This window comes from Spea bombifrons, chromosome 4 (genome assembly GCF_027358695.1).
Source record: "Spea bombifrons isolate aSpeBom1 chromosome 4, aSpeBom1.2.pri, whole genome shotgun sequence".
NCBI classification, from domain to species: Eukaryota; Metazoa; Chordata; class Amphibia; order Anura; family Pelobatidae; genus Spea; species Spea bombifrons.
The window spans coordinates 4,355,813-4,371,905 of record NC_071090.1 but is presented as its reverse complement, the minus strand read 5'-3'; the positions used below and the strand labels follow the sequence as shown (position 1 = coordinate 4,371,905).

The window sequence follows — 16,093 nt, the reverse complement described above, 5'->3', positions numbered from 1 at the left end:
TTATAACAGTGATTTATTTGGCTGCGGAGTCATCTTCAGATCGCTACCCGCCACTTCCACCGAGCGGCGGATGATCTCAGAGGACCAAACGCATCCCACGATAATAAATATACTATGGCAACAGGGGAATGCGGTATATACTTTAGAAACAATTCGTCCGCCCCGCGTCCAGTTACTGAACGTCTCTGTCGGTTTAGACGCAGACCAAAAGAAACCCTAATATTAGACATGGAAGAAATGCAGCAAAACTGCCAAGGAGCGACCCGCCATCACCCCGTCTCTCCGCTGCTTCTAACATTATGAATGAACAAGTAGCGGAAGTCAATTAAGAATCCGTAACGCTTTCCTCTGTTGAGAAAAAAAAATATATATATATACCATACTTTTTGTGGAGTGTGGGGGCGACAGGATAACGTTACCCAAGAAAAAAAAGTTATTGGCGCTTCACCCCAATGTCGCCGCTAGGTTTTCGAGGGTTAACCAAGGAAGAAAATATGTTTCAGAATGTTGAAGATTCAGCCCAGAGGGGGCAAAAAGAGAAACTAAAAAGGGAAGGAGGGGGGGGAATCCATGCTACCCCCCCCCCCAATCTGCAGACATCGCATTCTGCGCAGATCATCCGCATTCCAGAAGCTGAACGCCGGCAGCAAATAATAAACATTAAGGGCTCCGTCTCTAAATACTTCTCAGCTGCCAAGTCATAGCAATACTCGCTTTTTTCTTTAATGTTTAAAAATTAATGGTCTTTTACTATTTCAACAATCATAATATTTTGTAAATGTATAAAAAAAAAATATTTTTACCGCAAAGTTTGCGTTATAAAAAGGGAAGAAATATACAACGCTTTATATATTTTGCTATCCGTTTATCGTCACGCCGGAGGAATCTTTTCGCTTCATACATTAGCAGAATGATTTCATGCAAAAGGCACTAAAAAAGTAGAAACCGTATCCGGGAGGCTTCGGGCTCCTCTGTCTGTCTGTCTGTCTGTCTGGGCGATGACACATTAAATTATCTCAGAGCGGAAATCCTTTGCGAAGGCAGAGAACACAGAGAACGGAGTAAAGGAAAGCTCTGCATTTTATGCCTTGCTAAATTATTTAACCCTTTCTATACAGTCCAATGCCTGGATTGCACAGATAGACCCCATAGAGCGTAGAATTCACCCACAGAGATCCATTCAAACTTTTCAGAGAGTCTTCCGTGTAATACGGCATATGGATTTAACACTAATCCTTCCGAGATACTGGTTAAGTCTTTACAATCCTCATATTATTAGTTTTATATAGCGCCATCAAATTCCATAGCGCTGTACAACGGGTGGACGGGACACAACAAGTAGTACGTAACATAACTACGCCAACAACAAGGACGTCCGCTCAGTAAATCAAGTTAAGGAATCCTGGAGATGCTGTTGGCGTGTTTACCATCTTCCGCGCGATCGCTTGTTACCATAGCGATCTGAAAAGCTGCCAGCGTGTAATCAGCGTTCTGGAATACGGTAGGATATCAACCGCTTTAAAGCCAGTAGTCTTATCTCTGCCAAAGAACAGATAAGTGATAATGTTTTAATGCGGCGCGGGGGGGGGGTTTGCAAGACAAGGGGGATAAAAAAAAAAAAAAAAAAACTGGCCGAGGGCCGCCATTGTCAATCAGGCACCCATCTGCTTTCAAGCAGGGGGCGCGGAGGTGAAGCGTTACGTGACCCCGCCACCGCTGGTCGACTGAAAGTACAATATTTTACACCAAAAACGCAGATGGCGGACCGGTTTGCATCAAAAAGAGGAAGAGAAAAGGTTGTTCAGAGTCTGTAATAAAAGTACAAGGGGCCGCGCTTACTAATAAAGCAAGCACTGCTTGCTTCATTAATTATGAAAGACATTAGTGACCTCTTGTTAGCAGTGGACCCGATCATCCATGTTTGTGGAAGACCTGTCCAATAAGGGGCTACATATTTACCATTTAGGTCCCATCATTTAGGTCATCATTGAAAGTGGAAGGGCCACAGAGCTCTGCGGAGACTTGGGAGAAAGGTCCTTTAAAATGTCCCCATGCTGTAATCTGACTGAGCTGCAGAGCAGAGAACGGCCCAGGCAAAGCATACGCGGAGCACACGGGATCCGGCTCTGCGTCTTCAACAAGGAACGCTGCCAAGGCCATAACAAGCGAGGAAGATCGCGGCCCTGCGGCTGACACCGATTTAGTTTGTCAATGAAATATATTCCGGGGCTTGGGAAAGCGCCTATTTTTTTTTTATTCTTTATTGTGAATTTTAAATCACTTTTCCCGTTCTGTCTTGATTTAAGATGTCTACATAATATAATAAAATAAGCAGCCAATATGCAAAAAAGTAAAATGACGGATTACGAAACACAGAAGCCGTCGAGAGATCGGCCCCCGTCCAATCTGCCCGTTCTTTTCTACTGTAAAGCCGCAAAACCTAATCAGTCCCTGGAGCCGTCTTAGATTCAGGAGCCGAACCTCTGCGCCATGCGCGTTTAAATTCCTTCACTGTATTAGGTCTGCCACTTCTGCTGGGAGGCTGTTGCGCTTATTGGCCAACCTCTCAGTGAAGTAAGACTTCCATTATAAGCCTATGACTCAACTCCCTGCAGTTTGTTAAATTCCTTTAAGATTAAGTTTTTTTATTTTTTTTTTATTATTGTGGTTTTACAACTGGCGCGGGACTCAAGAGCATGAGTAATTTGAACGAGAATTAAAACTCGCTCAATCTGTACAAAAACAAAAGTGGACGAGAAACTCAAATTGAATCTCAAACTGCTAATTGTGATCGAGGACATCTTATTTAAAACCGTCATTTGAAATTAAGACATTCGTTTTAAACAGGGACTAAATATAATACATTTTATATATTTTTTCCCCAATAATTTGAAGAGCCATAAATGTGGAGTTCTACATTCAGCTTTTTTTTGGAAGGGGGGGGCTTTTGAAACATCCGACATACCGTAGCCGTCGAAAACCTAGAACTGCTTTAGCTACCGTTGAATTTACTAACAGGAGATGAAAGAAGGAATAGCGAGCGTCATCAGCACGAGTTTAGAGATTACCGGGGGACGGACTCTCTGAACGATGACGGTTCTGCTCACAGATCACATCGATGGCGAGGAAACAGAACGATCGCCAAGTCATGGGCGTTGCGTAATTTAATACGAAAAAGTAAAAAAAAAAAAGTAATCCATGTAATTGTAACAGGACTGTTGACTAAATGACAAGGTTACCAGACCATATTTACACAATAGTCTTTGAAGTATAATATCAGCTGTCGCCCCAAGGCCTTCTGCATTTGCAGTTCGGGGCGGAAATATACATTAGCCTGAGATAAGTAAAAACCCTCATCCAGTAGATCAGCCACATGCAGCCTTTCGCTTTGCCCAATATTGTCCAAGACCAAGGTATCCATGGTTGGTTATTTCCTCCTTCTTTTAGCATATAAGCAGCCGTCTCTACGCAAGCGCGCGTTTGTTTCTTTATATCCATCTCCGGCGTGGAAAGGAACGAGCTGTTGCCGGGAATCCTTTTGTTCCGATACTTTTATAAAAATGAAACTCAATTTGGGCAGCTTGGAGAGCGGCCACGCACCTCGACTTCCGGCTAAATTACAAATCTAATTAAAGAACAGGCAGTGAGCCTCACGCCGGGAATCGCAGAACGCGAGGCAAGCGCCATAAGGCAGCAAACAAAAAAAAAAAAAATTGTTTTTCAACCGCTAAAGGAAGGCAAGCGGTCACTTATTTTCCACAACATGCGCGTTAAGTCAGCAGATCGTAAACACATTTTCAAAATTGCATTAGTGTTTATTAAATAAACCCAATAAACGGTTACATAAAGGTTTAGCTTGATTGGGTTAACCAGCTATATGCGACATTCTCAACCCTAGAGAAAGCAACTCATTGTCTTCCAGACCAGAGGGGGTCAACGGGGGGGCAAATGCGGCTGTTAAATGCCCCAAATATTCACATTAATATTTTAACCTGTTACTCCAAGTAGAAAAAGGTGCCGATTCTGTGAAACGGCCTACTAAACGCAAAAGAAACTAAGAATATTATTATTTGTCAACGAAAATAAATGTTACCATTTGAAATACTTTAACAATGTTTGTAACAGCTGTTTGAGTATCTTATCCAAACTCAACATACTAGACAAAAAAAGCCTCCTTATCATAAGTATTTTGTGGTAAACTATAGAATACCTCTGTCTTAATCACTCAGACGAGGGAGCTCTGACCAATTAAAGTTAATGAGAGAAAGAAGCTTCATTAGCATAAACAGGACTTCCTTTTCATTGCCATAAAGCACCAGCTCAGCGGGGGCTTGGAATCTACCCAAAATATCACAAGACCGACAACAATGTTTATAACATCATCAACGATTAATGAAAAAGAGGGGTTTTTCGTTTTGTTTTTTTCAGACCTATGACATAAAACAGCCTACAGAGCTCGGATTTAAACCTGTAGATATCGTTAGAGTAATAAATGTGAAACGCATCGAGCTGCTTCATGCAGACAAAACCTTCCTTTCCCAGAAGCCAACGTGGGAACCCACGGCCTGAATACAGGTTCCCACGCGCTGCAGCCGGGTAATCCGCCGTCTCCTGCGAACGACCCATTCCGCCCGGAATACCTGCCTGTGGAAATGTATCGCGCGAGCGCCGCTCTGCTTCCAGAAAGAGGGCATTTGCTTATAACCTCGAGAGGATAATTCAATTACAGATAATACCCCCTGTGGGGGGGGGGGGCTGATTGTCACGGCAGACAAGCTATATAAACATAATTAAGCTGCTCAAACATGCTGGGGGTCAACAGCTAAAGGCCTTGGCGTAAGATTTAAAGGCCTTTAACACCAACGCAGATTAAACAGCAAAGCTTGAAGAGTTACTGTTTTGCAAAGACTTGGCATGGGACAGGCATGGGATAGGAGACCAACGACTGGTTCAGGTTTGAGTCTTTACAGCAGGAGGAACAGGTGACTAGACGGGGGCCGAAAGGGTCTGATCTGCCATCAGATTATATGTTGACCCCCCAAAAAATTTAAGGCAAAAAGCCCTGCATTCAGAGAGAAAAAGTAAGCTTATACAGCAGTTAATGAGTTAAGTCTATTGTTTCTCAACATACAAAAAAAAAAAAATAGAGGCGTAACCAAATCCGAAACGCAGCATCATTTGGGCGCATTAGTCACCCGCTGGCACTCTGTCCGATGTCTCATAACGCAGCCTCACGCCCAAAACACACAACATCCGAACGGGACCCGCGTTAATTCCATATGGCCGACACGGAGAAGGGCATCAGCCAGACCACCCATTCTATTGTTTGCCGATGATGGGAGTAGGATAAGGAGTTTGGGGGGGGGGCGGGGGGGTTTGTAGCAGCAGCGATGTTTTTTTAACCCTGTTCCCCCTTCATGTAATTTGTTTGCCATTAATTGATATAATGAATTATAATTAAAACACTAAACAGAGGAGGTACTGGAGGTTAAGAAAAGATCCAGCAGATTTACAGCCAACCCCAACGGAAAGCCATAAATCTGACTCAGCTGATTAACACTTTGCTGCTCCTTAATTACAGCATTTTAGTTATTGCTTAACGTGAACATGCATGAGAACCTACAGTGCAGGTGTCTGCGGCCCCTCCGGCAGGCCTTTATTGCTCAACTTAATACAGTATTTACATAAAAAAAATTGCACACCAAATTCAGGCTGCTGAAAATAAGATCGGGAAAAATAGCTAAATTTATCACGAAAAACGTACAAAGCGGAGTCTCCTTTGCAAACTGCAGACGTAGATCAGAGGAGAGCGACACGCGAGTCTCCAGTTTCTTTCTGCTAGCCAAAAAGTAGCTGGAAAAAGATTACAATCTGAATCAAGATGTGAATCGAGAGCCGACAACCACCGAATACCCCCTGATACGGTGCGGCACACTTCTGGACAGCAGATTAAATGTTTAATAGTAAACCGAGCCGGTGTAATAAATATAATGCTAAACAATAAAACACAAATTTACATTAAAAAAACTAAGTTAGAAAACATTTTGACTTCCTTATAGAGGCTTTGATATAAATTGTAAGCTCGTTTGAGCAGGGCCAGATTCTTATGTTATTTACTAATGTCCTGTTTATCCATTGTACGCTGCCATTGACTAGATAATGACTAGATAATATTTAAACCATCTGATAGATATATATATATATATTCTATATTTATTTATTTTGAAGTACCAGATCCTTTAATGTATCTAGATTAAGTGTAATAATATAGAACATACTGCTTCTTCCTGAACGGTTCATTACTCTGCAAATCATTGCATTTAATTCTCAGTTCTTATTTCCGGGGGCTTTCCTTTTTAGATCGCTCTGCAAGTTGAAAGGCTATATATTTATTTTATGTGTTTGGTATAATTTCAGTGCATTAAACACCAGCGAGTGCTTTTTATGACATACTTTGAGGACAAATGCTAAGGCCCCCCTGGTAAAAATCAAAGGAAATCCTGCAAAAAGGAAAGGACGATGCTAAGCTGCAAGTTGCGTCGGACAAAAGCTTTTCCCCGAAGGGACTTCTGGAAGTTCATTTCCCAGCCTTTTCTCTTTCGCCGGTAGTTTGTTTTGCTGCGTGAAGTTATAAAGTCACCTTTTCCACAGCTAGCCAAGCTTCCGCTGCACCCGCGGGATTCATCAAGAATCATATAATCAATAATAATAATTGATCATATAATCAATAAAACACTCACTGGAGAAGCAAAGTAATCAGAATTCACAAGCAACGGGTTATCCATATGTATTATTCACAGAAAGATTTTTCCTTGCAGGTTGGGGAATTTATTTCCCGAGTGATATCGGTACTCATGGCATTCTTACTGAAAGGATTTGCGCAGCACAGTAATATATAAATATATATATACACGCTATAAAGGCAAGAGTGCTGGCAAGGAATCTGAAATCAAAGTTAATATATTGTTGATACAATGATATGAATCGTTTAGACCGGGCAGAGTCATTTAGTGCAACAAGAAACCAGAGACTGTCTTTTTTTCTAGAAAACATGCATTTGTATAGCTGCCAAACAGCACGGACCACAACAGGAATGTGACGATTGTGAGCGGGATAAATGCCACGGCCCCCAGCAACTCATTTCAAACGGCTGCCCGCATTCAGATGGAGTCGCAAAACCCGAGGAGCGCCCTGCAGCAATGGAGGCTTCTCTCCGATTGTGGAGTGACTAGTAATAGTGCCCCAAAACAATGATTTCCCCCAAATACCTGGAAACCGGCAATATTAAATCAGATATCACGCTTCAGAGATGCTATATCAGCTCAGCACACTAAATAATCCTAACGGCTTATAAGCATTAAACTCTGCATTAGGAGCGTGCAAACTATGGAAGCTGCCGTCTTATAATCACACAGGTCCGGAGAACAGGAGATTGGCGGCTTATTAACGGATCTCTACGCAGGTAAAATGTAGCCTTTCCAGGCAGACTTTGCGAGTCCCTCTTACACAAAATATATACAATGTTATTGCTTTTAGGGTACTAAAAGGGGTCAGAATTTTTTGTTAACGTTTGCCTGTAATTTTACCCTAAACTACAAGGCCGGACACATGTAGAGTTAAGGATCCAGAGAGGGATCCATTCGCAGAGATGACAGAGTTGGTCACAGGCAGTATTTTCGCCTGGCATTGATTGACCAAACCCTTCCAATTGGGATTTGAGAGGCAATGTTGTAGACGTTCTCCCCCTCCGCACAAACAAGCGCATGATGCCAAGCTGAGCAAGAAGGGCAAAGACTGTACGCCTCCGCGCAGATGTGCTGAAACATCAGAATACCAGTTGCACAGAAACCACAAGAGGAAGACAGCGGACTCCGTGAGCATCGCCGGCTGCGCACGGCACAGAATAACCGCATTCTCAGAACCGGAAACCAAAGAAACAACCAGGTTCTACCAGCAGCAAGAGATGAGGCCGCTTAGCCGTAGGAACATCGACTTTATGAATACAACGTTTGATATGTATGATTACATTAACCGATCTACATCAGCAAACAACCAAGATGAGTTACTCTTTATTGGTAAAGTTACATTAAGTGTCTTTTAAGTGTCCTGTAGAGAAGCAGCGAGCCCCCCTATGGATCACTGGCAACAGCAAAGTCTCAACTTTATGTACGGGACAGTAAATACTAAAGAAGTTCCACATCCTCGGCTCAATAAAACACTATGGAAACTTAACGCTGCAGAAACATTATTACTAAGCAGCGTTAACCGTCCTCTCCGGCTCCGTGTTGGCAAACGTCATTGACTCACGGAACAAGCTTACTTAGAACGTACGTTTCTCAATCAGAACAGATACTTATATCAAAGATCTGGTGACAATATGTTCCGCCGGATATCAGACGGGATCCAGAGACCTACATATTTGCAGATAAAAAAATAAAGTAAAGTCGAACAGAGCTGCCCATTTCAGTGATTATAAACAGCCCTCAAGATACAGGCACGAAGATCTGACCCCCGCGATAGTAAAGGAAGCAAGTACTTTATATTTTATGATAGAGGGTCACTCGTTTACATCGAGTATCACATTATGAATATCACTTTCTAGGAATCAATAGCCAAGGCTAAATATAACTTACATGTCAATCGGGCAGCCTGTCTTTGGACTAAAGCCGGCGTGAAACCCGAGAAGAGTCCTTCGTGAAGCCTGCCTGTGACACACAATCCCTTTCCCTCTTAAAAGTGTCCAGCGCCTCGGAACAGACCTACGAGAGTGCGGAGAGCGTCATCCCAAACACATCCAGGGATAACAAAACAGAAATATTCGCCAGCAACTCTCCAGAGTCAAGGAACCAGAACCTATTTAGTCTCACTGTCTGCATAATCTCAATTCCCTTACAAGTATACAGCGCCAAGAAACTATTCTGTATAGAAGCCTTCTTAAAGGGGGCAAATAAAGGTGGGGAGGAAAGGATCACAATATATGAGGGGCAGTTAAAGAAACAGCCCTCCAGATTTTAGGGAAAACAGGGCAGGCTAGCTTGGGGAGCACTTGCCCCCCCAGGCCTGTCCAAATCTATTAAAAAGGGCCGGTCACACATGGATCAGGCCTTTGGAGGCGAGGACACATGATGTTATGCGTCTCCAGCTAAAGAGAAGGTGTGTGTTAGTATAAATGTGCGTGTAAATATGTGTGCCAGCACATGTTAAATAACGGGGGGTGAAAGGCCGATGGGACCTCATGGCTCGTTCGCTAAGTTTTTGGTGTCGATCTCCAACATCCTGAAAGTCACATGAAGGGTAAGAGCAATTAACTGCTGTGCCGGGCCAAAACCTCTGAACTTAACGGACCTCTGAATAGCTGGTGATCCTAAGAGGTACGAGATAAACATGCATAGCAACACCTGGGGTCTGATAATTTCCCTTTCCTGCCTGCTTGTGACGGAGACGTTAGTATTCAGAACTACCGGGCCGTTCATTCATTGTTGCGACTTAACATTACGCCACCTTGAAATAAGGAAACAAACATCCGATCCCCTTCCTTTAGTACTTCCAGATCCTCTCGCGCATGTGTCACCTTCCTCTGTACATCCAGAACAGTCGATCAGGGAGAAAGACATTTTTATTGTATGGCCCAGCTGATAAGGAAGCGCCCAGGACCAATTTAACCCCTTAATGACAAAGCCCGTACATGTACGGGCTCAAAATGCATTGTTTTCAATGGGTTTAGGGACCGCCCATTGTCCTTAAGGGGTTAAAACTGTTCTTATCAGAACTTTACCTAGAGGAGGGTTAACCAAGAGCACCGCCAACTCTGACGTCTCTCCTACCGGCAGGCATCGCCAGCAACGGATTATACTTAAAATCCACCCGAGAACGCGGTGCTACCAAGCCGAAGGAATGATGAAGGGTACAAACCGGGCCTGCGACCCCGGAGTAGGAGAAGCTACTCTAAACGAGAACGCATGACAAACCAGACAGGCTCACAGGATTGTGACACGTTCACTTATTATATACTCCCAACCACAAGGCAACACCACCCAGTGCTGGAAAATTAGATCCCCGTGGATCCGATCTGTTCTTGGAGAACTATTGCCAGGCATATTTTATTTGTCCAGCGTCTTAATTATTAGATGTACACATTACAGGGTTGGCAATAATTAGAAGTCCGTTTGCGCAAGTCTCCTCATAACTCTTATTCACGTCCTATCCAAAAAAAAACCAAACAAAAACAAAACTGGGTAATTTCATTTTGACAGAATGCGCATGTTTAATCGCGTCTGCTTTGCTTCGCTTGGTTTTAAAGGGCCCCTTATCTAGAGGATCGATATCGCGGTAACACGACATTCGGAAACTTTGCTCTACAGCCTCTTCTACCTTTATCGCTTCCCTTTTTATACCGTACTTTCCATTATATAACAGGGTGCATATCAGCGAGCGGAGGCTACAGAAGGAAACGTTTCCACGAAGATACATTAACAGTCACGCTACAAAACCGACCCGACGCAAGAAAACGCAATGGGTCATTTAAAGCCACAAAGCGTAGGGTATAGGTTTTTTTCTCCCATGTTTATCAGGAAAACAATGGGATTTCACCGTGAATAGATTTTTATTCTTATGTGTTCCAACAGTAAGAGATAATAGGAGAGATAAAATACCCTTTTTTTTTTTTATTATATACGCTTTTTAGAAGAAAGAGTCCGTAGAGAAAAGACAGTTTGGGCGTGCGCACATCAGAGTCATGAGTTCTTTTTGAGGTCAACGTAAAGGTAATGAAGCATTTTGGCACTATATATTTTTGGTACATGCAATACTATATAAAAGAATACTATGGGGATAAAAACAAAAGCTATCGCCCTTCACTCCAGGAGAGCGAGTCACGTAAGGACAATGCCTGGCTTAGTAATGAAAAGGTTAAGCAAAGAAATAGTTTGGAAGGTAGCCAAAGAGCTATAAATGAAAAAAGAAAAAAAAAACATTTAAAAAAATGCTAGTTTCAGTTGTAGATTTCACTAAATAAGGCAAACGGTTCTCCAGTGACATGGGGACGAACAGGGTACGGAATAGAGACGTGTTACAGGACTCCTTGGTCTGGTCATCAACAAAAGCGAGGAGGAAAGGGCCTACTGCAGGTAGAAGCATGAAATCTATCTGTACGCTGGATGAGCGAAATCTATCGCTATGCCAGGAAACTGACGTTTTATAGCCAGGTTACCGGGTGGATTTACAAACAAACACCATGATCCGTCCAGAGGGCATGCAGATGCAGATTTTATTTTGCATTTATTCGTATGCCACAGAGGATAACATTGCGTTAACTTCGAAGGGCTAGGGATCTTATGACGTGAATATTAACTAGACGTCCATGAGAGGGATTCACTTTTCATACAGAACGCACACGCAAAGCTTTGGTACGTTCAATAAATTTAGGTTATGTCAATTTAACCAAGACGAGCTACACGTGAGCGTTTTAGAACGACGTGTGGCTCACTCACGCAGCCCAAAAAATACGTCTGCTATTACTAAGAGGACCGAGAGCAGTAAACTTCACAATTATAACTATCACCGCCAGGTGAGTCAGAGCGCTATGACATCACGGAGATCACAGGGATGGGTATATGTCATCTTACACTTTTCTGAACTCCGGCCCTGATTGTTGCCTACAGGCATCACCTGTAGCAGCGCAGGCAATACAGCGGCAGCTATAGAACCGATCGCTTGTCACCCCAAGACTAAAAGAAATTAGGCAACCGAGCGCGCAGGATCTCGTGTCAGCCTGTTCCTTGCAAGCATCGTTTCTGTGACCGAGATCATTGCTTGCTGCTTGGGCAATCCAGGTTAAGTCAACAAAAATGGTCATTGAGGAGTGCCGGGTGATACATGCGCACCCAATGCCTTCCGCAAGCAGCTGTGTGTTGATCCTGAGCACTGAATAGGACACCATATGAACAGTTTAGTCCATCTAGTCCTTCTCTTTTATTACATTCAAAACAGTATTCTGCCCATTACATTACTGCTTAAACTCGAGCACTGTATTAACTACTACCACCCTTGCTGGAAGGTCATTCTATGCATCCACAAGCCAGGGCTCTCTGAAATAAACACATTTCAGCAGTAGAATAAAAGGGTACGTTGGAGTTTAAACTAGAAAGGTTTGATAAGAGAGATGACTATTCCTCCAGTCTAAACATCAACTCCTATATGTTTAGTCTTCAACATCAACTGGCAAGGAATTAAACAGCAGATTCAATGAAATTAAAAGGCTTTGTGCAACCGGCAGCAGGATAGAGGGGAGAGACGAGAGAGAGACCGAAAAAAGTGCTCCGTCTCGAGGGGAGACAAGTAGCAGAAGCCATGTAGCTGTGGGGCCTAAACCTTTTGTCTCATTTTATATCGATCTCTATGGGGGTCACACACATTAATATATATTATATATATATATATATATTATAGCCAGCCTTTAGATTTGGGCCCTAACTTCAACACAAGCATGCCAGCGCTGTCATGTACACAGCTTTACCACATACAAAAATATAGTTATCAGAAAAGATCAAAAGCACCGTGCAAGACACATCTGCTGCTTTACTCTGCAAATAAAAGGTTCTCAAAGCCTTTATTAATTGTAATCAGGTCTGTCCTGATTAACAACTCCATTTCAAAGTGTTGGCTTTTATAAACACACATTTAGAATTTGGGAGGCACTTATAATGCGATATGTTGGTGGCTTATAAAGGGGTCTGATTATTCTCAGTAGGTACTTTAGCTTGAGTGCTACTTACAGGACAATGACTCGCTGTGTGCAGTCCCTATATTCCTTTAAGGCGCCCTCGCTGTTCAAAGAGTAAAAAGTTTCGTTTATTATTTATTTTATTTTTTGTAAAAGCCAATTGACCTGTGACCGTAGCCAGACTTCAAAAGTCCACAGACGTCTGATGTATTTTCTGTGCTATGCAAGCAGAGCTTTGCCAACCAGAATTGGTGTCATAAAAAGTCCAACAGAAGCAGGTCCCCCAGCCCCACAATGTGTCCCAACGTGCCACAGGACGTCACAATCCCGGGAGCTAACGTTCCAAAACGGGACGGGGAGCATTTTTAGCAGCAGAGAGACAATGCTTTATTTTTATACACAGGACTGAGAAACATATCTAAAGCCAACTATCCCTAAGCATGTTCCACGTTAAATTAGCTTTTTATTAGTAGAAAGTAGTTGTGAAATTATTCTGAATATTATAGCAGATTACCCGTCTACTGTATTTTTTAACATACTTTATTTCTACTGTTATTGATATTATACGCTATCTGCGCTGTTACCTTTTTCGGCTTTAACTAGCTGACACGATAACCTATATGAAAATCTTGACAAATGCAAATAAATATCTTGCTCCTATCTACATCTGGACGATAAGAACAGGAAGCCCCAGATGATGGAGAGAAAGTTACTGCGTATCCAAGGGAATAGAAGATTATAAGAGGACGGCTAAGGAGCTCACATTAGTCATCTGGTGCCCAGGAGAGGCAAGAAGAAGGTGGAGCGACATCGTGTATCACAGGAACTAATGCTGCTGTTAGTTTGTTTCCAGCGCATGCCAGATGCTGTTTAACACAGAGATACTAAGCTTGGTGTCATGAAAGGCCTCGCCACCAGAGATCCGATTTAAAGGTTTACATACGTGGGGGGGGGGCAGTATGCTAAAACTTTGCAGGTTTTCAGCATTATTTAATACGAGACTGACCATGAGAGATGTAAGATGTTGGACAACTCCAATTAGCCAAAGTACTTACACTTCATTAAAAAGAGAGGCACCACTCACCACTTTAAGTGCATTAATATGCATTATTCATCTTCCATTACGGCACATCAAGATTTGATGTCACAAGTACATTAAGTTTCAAAACATTCCATATTTGACTCCTTTCCTACATCATCAGCGTTTCTTGTCTATACAGATCCCTTGTGTTTTAAGTATTTGTCTCCAACCCCAGGGTGACTGCTTCTACGTCAACGCAGGGCAATGGCAGAATTTGATTGGCACACATGGCCGCCTGTGCCAGCACTGAACACGGTCACACTTTCACCAAAACTTCGCCAATATGTTCTACCACCAAAACAATGGCCTCGTCTTTTCTGCCTTCTCAAAAGCTGAAATCTTACCCCCCCCCCATCTACCCAAGAAACAAACAAACAAATCACCTTTGGACCAGCTAAGTCCACAACACCCCCTCCCATCTAACACCTCGCACCCCATTACATGCATTTCACACATTCGTCAACTCTGTTTTCCCCTGCAAATACTTTCTATCACCTTAACACTGTGACAACTTCTTCTCCCGGCCACACTGGGACCTTAAATCTATAAGGTCTCCCCAATCACGCAGCTCCTCGACACAATGGGATCTATTCACTAAAGGGAGAGTTGACAGCAGCGATTATGGAGAGCTGAGGTTTCAATGCCCTGCATTCACTACACATTATGAAGGTCCAACCCCAGTGAGCTCCTGCTGCAGGAACAGCCTGGTTGGGCCTTTCATAACGTAGAGTTAAATGAGCAAGTCCTCCCAACTAGATTATACATGGCCAGCAGAGACCTTCTTGCTGGAGAAGACGGTCTGTGTTGGTCCTTCATAAGGGAAAGTAAAAAGAGAGGGAGTTAAACGAAGCTCTCCTCTTAGTGAATAGACCACAATGTGTCTTCTCCTGCATCAGCCACCCCTAGACCCATTGAGATCCTTTAAAGTTTGCAGCCACTTCGCCTTAAAGAGTTCCTTTAGCCCATATAACAAGTCCTCACCTGCAGCTCACACCAGGCCACCTCTACCGTGGTCTCGGTGTCCAGCCCTTTGTACACCGTCTTGAAGGATCCTCTCCCAATCTCGATGTCAAACTTGAGAAACCTGCCATCTGGGGAGAAGCCAACGGCCTTGGTCTCCAGCTCCTCGTTCTCCTCAGCCAACTTTTCCTGCAGGCTCCGTTCGCTCTCCTCCTCCACGGGCTTGGGTGTTTGGTCCGCGGAGGACTCAGCATGGTCCACCTCCTGGACCACTGGAGCTGGCTGGGCATCGTCCCTTGATACGCTCCTTTTGGTTAGTGCTTGCTCCGGGACGGACTCCTGATGAAGGGTATCCGGTACACTTGCCTCAACGAGCCCCTGAACCTCTTCTGAAACATGCACGGTGAGGCTGGTCTCGGACTCGGGAGGGGAGCCCACGATAGACTGGTTGGAAGGCAGCTCCAAGGCCGTAGCGTTGGAGTCACATATCACGCTGCGGCGGAAGAAGCGGTGTTCGGCCTTATCTTTGTCCATGGTGTGCCGGCGACGTCGAAACTCCTCAGGCCGGACTCCCGAACCCTCCCTGGGGACCGACAGCCTATCCCCGACTGAGGTGTCAGAGCTGGAACCATTAGAGGGCCTAGGGGGAGCCAGGAAGACATTTCCAGGGGATCCTGACATGGTAAGGGAAATAAACGGGGGATAGAGGGGGGAATTGGGGTTCAGCGGGGCCTGGGGTCGGGGCCCTGAGTGGGCAGAGTGCGAGCAGGGTCCCAAGGCCGAAACTCACACGCCATACTGTAGTGGGGAGCTCTCCAAGACCGACATGAGCCCGAGAAAGAGGCAGCTGAGATTAGTGAGAGTGTGAGTGACGAAAGCGGTCGGGAAGTGACAGGGATAGGCCGCGGGAAGGGGTATGTCTGACAGGAGATGACAATAAAGGCCCCCGGCTCTGTCAGGGCAAGGGATAAGGGGAAAAACAAAAAAGGCGGGTCGCGTCAGGGACAGCGACAAAAGGCCCCCTGACAGGAATTTTCTATATCCGAGGGGCGAGCGCTTTCGGTGCGCTCAAACGGAGCGCACTCTGCCAAATGGCGCACGGCGGCGCGTAGCTGGCACACTGCGAGCGCCGAAACACGCCCACTCTCCCAAAATCCCACCCTCCAACACAAAGGTCAGCCTACTGCAACCGACATTAACGCCTGGATATAACCCCGCCTACAGCATGCCTAGATCACGCCCCATCAAGCTCTCTCAAAAAAGCCTTGGGTTTCGCCCTGCCCTCTGGCGCTAACAATTCTGCGCATGCGTGACACCCGCTCCCTGCCCAG

At 44.2% G+C, this 16,093-nt stretch overlaps 1 protein-coding gene across 4 annotated transcripts in view; it reads right to left on the bottom strand.

Moving 5' to 3' along the window:
* Positions 1–15,671, bottom strand: part of WNK1 (WNK lysine deficient protein kinase 1) — a 64,751-nt gene extending 49,080 nt beyond the window's left edge. For all 4 annotated transcript variants that reach the window (XM_053462746.1, XM_053462748.1, XM_053462747.1 and 1 more), the window contains exon 1: positions 14,784–15,671. In XM_053462746.1, coding sequence (XP_053318721.1) covers positions 14,784–15,443 — 660 coding nt within the window. In that variant the 5' untranslated portion in view covers positions 15,444–15,671. The remainder of the gene's footprint in view (positions 1–14,783) is intronic.
* Positions 15,672–16,093: the final 422 nt, after the last annotated feature.